General features: G+C 36.1%; 1 protein-coding gene across 2 annotated transcripts in view; it reads right to left on the reverse strand.

Annotated features, from left to right (window-relative positions):
- ak6 (adenylate kinase 6) overlaps positions 1-5,404 on the reverse strand; it is a 13,266-nt gene extending 7,862 nt beyond the window's left edge. Inside the window, exons 1-2 of one of the 2 annotated variants that reach the window (XM_007540354.2) lie at positions 5,301-5,404; positions 548-640 (exon numbers count right to left, since the gene is read on the reverse strand). In XM_007540354.2, coding sequence (XP_007540416.1) covers positions 548-640; positions 5,301-5,334 — 127 coding nt within the window. In that variant the 5' untranslated portion in view covers positions 5,335-5,404. Of the gene's footprint in view, positions 1-547; positions 641-1,076; positions 1,534-5,300 lie in introns of those variants that run through there. The other variant, XM_016664978.1, reaches the window with a different exon arrangement.
- Between the last annotated feature and the right edge of the window lie 252 nt (positions 5,405-5,656).

Genomic DNA, 5,656 nt, shown 5'->3' on the forward strand with positions numbered 1-5,656 from the left:
CATCTATCTATCTATCTATATCGCCGCTTAAAGGCCTTGCCAGGCCCTGTGTGTGTGTGTGCGCGCGCGTGCGTGCTTGTGTGTGTGTGTGTGTATATATATATACACACACACACACATTTTTCTGGTGTATCAAATACTTATTTCACACAATAAAATGGAAATTAATTATTTAAAAATCATACATTGTATTTTTCTGGATTTTTGTTTTAGATTCCATCACTCACAGTTGAAGAGTACCTATGATAAAAATTACAGTCATCTACAAGCTTTGCAAGTGGGAAAACCTGAAAAATCAACAGTGTATCAAATACTTGTTCTCCCCACTGTATATGAATACCAAACTGCAAATTGACTGGTTGACTATATAAACACAGACATAGATGCATTATTTAAGGTAAAATAATGACTTCAAAAGTGGTCAAAATAGAGTAATTTGAGATAACAGCTTATAAAGTTTTGATTTGGGGGATTAACATCAGGATGAAAGTCTCTCCCTCTCTATAATATTTGTACCAATGACATCTTTCTCTGTTGTGGGTCTTACCTTCATGTGCCAGTTCACCAATGTTGACATATGTCAACCCTGTCTGTGCAGCCAACTCCTTTCCCAAAGTTGTCTTCCCTACTCCGGGTGTTCCTGTGGATGTGGATGAAACAAAAATATTTGCACTATATTAGATTGAACACTCATAATTATATTCAGAGCAAACAAAGTGTCATTAAAATACAAATCATGCACTTTGTCAGATAGTGTAGGTGAATGGGAATGACCGATTTATTTATTTTTGACATCCATGAGTGTCCTAATAAAGTCATTTAATTTCATTTACAGCCAAGAAAAACCTTTAACATCATAAAAAAGTTCTTTATTTTTAGCCACCCATTTTAGAAAATTAAAGTGTTTAAGCCGATTTAAATATTTGAAATATTTTAAAACTTTATTTATTGTATTTTTTTGGGATTATAGCTTACAGAGAATGAAGTCATATTCATAGAAGGTTGAGTGGAAGGAAAAAGTGTGGTAGGAAAAATGTGCACCAGGTGTTGAAGTGGGTATAAGGAGACAAACGTGCCATGCAAAGTTCTGACCCACGGGTTGGCCTCACGTGTTGTCGCAGCCCCTGGTAATACACGTCTGAATTTTTGTGTATCTGCACAGACTGAGGAGACCACTTCATTGTACAAAAAGTTCATGAAAGGTGCTCTTGCAGAGCAGGTCCCCCTGCACTGCTATTTACATTTTATGAGAATACGGCTCCAACATACGCAGTACCTGACGCACGTGGTAAATGTGAACTTTGAGAAGCGCAACTAGGTCCCAATACTCACACGATTTCACTCTTGTTCTACCCTTGTTTCCTTTAAATGTGCATTTTTGCTGAAGCAATACTCCATATCCGTCTTTTGCCCCGCCCCTTTTGGGTCCTATTTCCGCACTTCTGCTAAGCCTCCATCCAGGTGAAGTTCAGCAAAGTATATTAACCACAGTTCATTTCTGCATGTGATGTTTTGAATCATATTTTGTGTGTGNTTTTTTTTTTTAATTCAAAGAAAATAGTATGGTAATGCACACATCAGTAACAAAAACAGTTTGATATAACAAACTAACCAGAAAAAGAAATAAAGCAAGAATAGTCACAAAAACTTAACTGTGAAACAGGTGAAACAGAAAATGTTACAAATACAGGAGGAAATTCAAGTCTTAAATTAAGCAATTAACATTGGTATAAAGATTGGACTTTTATGTTGCTGCAACATCTAAGTGCTTTCTTAAATAAAATCAGTCAACTGAAAACATGTTAAAAATGGAGGTGATTTTTAGAAAGCGGCATTTGTGAACTAAAACTTATTAAAGAGGATTAAATTGTTAATATCAATTTGACTCTTAATCCCCAGCTAGACCAAATTTTATTATATCAAAACTTGACATATTTCATGCAGAAGATACATCTTCTAAAAAGACTTCTAACAAATCTTTTTAGAAATGTTTTAGAAAATCTTAAAAATGGTTCGTTATCTAAAAATCTCAGTCACAAAATCCACTGCAGTTGATATTTATATTCCTGTCAGAAAATCATTACTAGGGAAAAACTTTGTACATCACTTGGAAATGACTTTCTCAATTTTTTTGTGAGAGTAGAAAAGAAAAAAGTAAGGTTTTTAGTTCTTATTTTCTTTAGAGATATCATCATGATATGATTCAGCCAGGGTTTCTTCTCAGGTTGGAGCGGGTGCAGAGTATGAATTTCTTATAACATTTTCTAAAGTCAACCATTTATAATCAGACATGGTTCTTTTTGAACAACAGCTGAATATGTAATTGTATCTTTAATTAGTTGAATCAAAGCAGGAGGAATTGTTAAATTGAACGTTAGTACATTTTATTGTGTATTTTTTGACAAAATCGTATGAGAAAAAGTTGGTATTGGAAATATGGCAATGTTCACATAGCAAGCTGTATCTATTGCAAAAAATCTGTTTTTAAATATAAACCACCATATTTTTGTTTCACTTTACTGAACATGTGTGATTACATTGAATTGTGCTTTGTATCCAACAAGTCATAACAAAAGACATTTGAACAGTGAAATATCTCCAGCGATGACTTTGGAAAGCAAATATACATTTACTGTACATTTAAAATCCATATTTCGTGGTAGTTGTACTTTTTAGAATCACAAATGCCTAAACAGTGACCAGCCCCACCATTTTGGATGTCAAACTTGTGACCCAAAGGCATACTATCCCAATTCTGACATTTTTGCATTTTTTTAAATCTGCACACTTCAACCCTTGTTCACTTTGAGTACCCATTTCATAGAAGGTATAATGTGCAGCGTGAGTATTGAGGGCCTATAACCCAGCTTTCAGCCAGGCTCCAACAAACTCCAGCAAATAGAGCAGCCGCTCTATTTGCTGCACTATGATATAGAGGCGAGTTAACATTTTTGTTACACTGTGTTTAGATGGTTTTCTGTTCTTTCTTTTTTCCATTTAGCGTCACTGCTTAATTCAAGTTTTTGCTGTTTTGATGTTTCCATTCAAGGAGGCGACTGTGGCTGTGTGGGTAGTCGTCTTGTGATCGGAAGGTTGTAGGTTCGATTCCAGCTTCCTCCTGCCATGTGTCAATGTGTCCTTGGGCAAGGACTTAATCTGATCTGAGTATCGGTGTATAAATGTGAGTGCGACTGGGTGAATGTGACTCTAGTGCAGCGTTTCTCAATTCTGGTCCTCACACCCCCTGCATGTCTTAGGCGTTTCCCTTCTGCTACACACCTGGATTGAATATTTTGGTGATTAACAGGCTTCTGTAGTACCTGATGGTCATGCAATCATTTGAATCAGCTGTTCTGGAATAGAGGCACATCTGAAACATGCAGAGCAGGGAGACCTGAGGACTGGATTTGAGAAGGACTGCTCTAGTGTAAAGCACTTTGAGTGGTCAAAATGATTGGAAAAGCGCTATATAACAATGACCACAAAATATGGCTAAACCAGGGAAAACCCCACGATAGTCCGATAGTCCGCAACGTGTCGGACTATCGCAGCCCGACACAATTACAGCAAGCGACAATCTTAGAACTCTTAAGATTCTAAGACTGTCGTAAGGGGAAAATTGTGGCAAAAAATTGAAAATTGTGCCATGTGAACCAGGCTTTAGTGGGAACACCAACATGCAGAAGCCTTGTCCGATCATTAGATCATTCACATACATGCTATAAACTTATTACATCTCTGGCATCCTCCTGTGTTCTGCAGAATTACTCCGCTTGGTCAGAACCAACCAATCAGAACCAGCATTAATCAGCGAGCCACGCTATTGGGAAGGATTGTTTATTTGAATGCAGCCTGCGTTTGACTTTGAGTGAATGTTTCCTTTATTACTTGACATTATTTGATATAGGCAGATTTATTTGACTCATGCATAATTTATGGTACTGAGAGCCTTACTGTTAAATATTGTTTTACTGATTGCAGGTTTTTCAGTTGTACTTTTGACTGAACAGCTGCTGCATTGTGCCTGCAAGTATTTTGCATGTTTTATGCCTTACTTAGGTGAATTTATTGCCAGATCATTTCACATAGTAGCACCTAAAGCAAAAAATTAACTGTCAATCCAGGTGATCGGCAGAGATCAGCCTCATTGGTGATCGGCAGCAGAAAACTTGATGGGAGCATCCCTAGTAAATAGTTTGAAGTTTAAACTAGCATTGTTGTGCATTTTTTATCTGGCCATTTTGTGCAAGATTTATCAACTAACATCAGAAAATGGCACAGAACAAGAAAAAGCTGATAATCATAGTTTGAATTGATTTTTTTTTTTTTTGGCCATTGATTGGTTGTTGTTAGGCGTACCTATTTTAATGTGAATGTCCATAGCATTTTTCTTAGACACCTGTAAAATAATTTCTATTCACATAGCTAGGAAACTAATAATTCAGTAATGTGTTTTTTTATTATTTCTGATTATAAATAGAGAAATAATAAAAACCATAGCAACAATAATGATAGTAATATTAATAATAAATAATATTCAGTGCCTATTGGAGAGAAAAGGGACCTGAATAAGTGGATAAGAGGGTGTTGACCCAAAAAAGGTTGAGAACCACTCATCTAGAACATTGGGCCTGGAGTACAGCAGGCGGATGCCTGTCTGCGAACAACGTGGCGCAATTTTCATCACATGCCTACGTCAATGAGAACCGATTTCAGCACTTCGGTTGAAGTAGATCGGGACATTAAAACATCACAGCGCAGACTTTCTCCGAACTAGTTTTACAGATTTCAAACGTACTTGGCATAAGGGAAACTGCTATGTGCTACAAACAAGCATAGATCATTTTAGTAACAGGTCTCAAAACACATGTTTACATAATTTATATTAGGCATGAACGCAATTCCTTACCTGCGAAGAGGTTCTTATCAGTTGTTGTAATAAACTGAATAACACAAAACAAAATGTCATGCTAAACCTTGCATGTAAAAGGCATGGTATAGCAATGTTTTTTGGACTTGAACCAACACTTCCTATAAGTTACGGATAAAATAAGGATTTCAGTCCGTGTTAAACCCCTGGTCTAAAATATTTTAGAATCACTTTATGAATTGGAACCATGCCTTGTTAAGGAAACGTTGCAGGAGATGTTCTCCTTCCCACTTTTCTACATAAACATCCACTGAGTGTTGAGTACTGCTAACACTAACACGAAACATATTTTAAATTACACACGTCCAGCGTAGTTACATCACAAACGTTATTAGGAAATGGGACATCAAAGTCGTAAGCAACACCTTACCTGTTAACAGTATATTTGGTAGTTTAGTCATCATTGCTGAGCGTTAGATTCCTGAAACGTGTTGTTTTTTCCTTCTTCCTCTTTTTTTTCTTCTTCGGATGGCAACCAACTTTAAATGCATTTACCGCCACCTACCGGACTGGAGTGTGATCATCAATGACATACACAAAAAATTATCATACAGAATTCATACACACCTCTATGGTGTGTATGAGTGTGAATATTCACACACATAAATACATATATGTATATAATCATATGCACATATGATTTAAATAAAATTAAACAACCTAGTGGTTTTAAAAAATATAATTAATTTATTTTTAGCAGATTTTTATTAATTTCCATCTGATTAC

Source organism: Poecilia formosa, unplaced genomic scaffold (assembly GCF_000485575.1).
Source record: "Poecilia formosa unplaced genomic scaffold, Poecilia_formosa-5.1.2 Scaffold535, whole genome shotgun sequence".
Lineage (NCBI taxonomy): Eukaryota > Metazoa > Chordata > Actinopteri > Cyprinodontiformes > Poeciliidae > Poecilia > Poecilia formosa.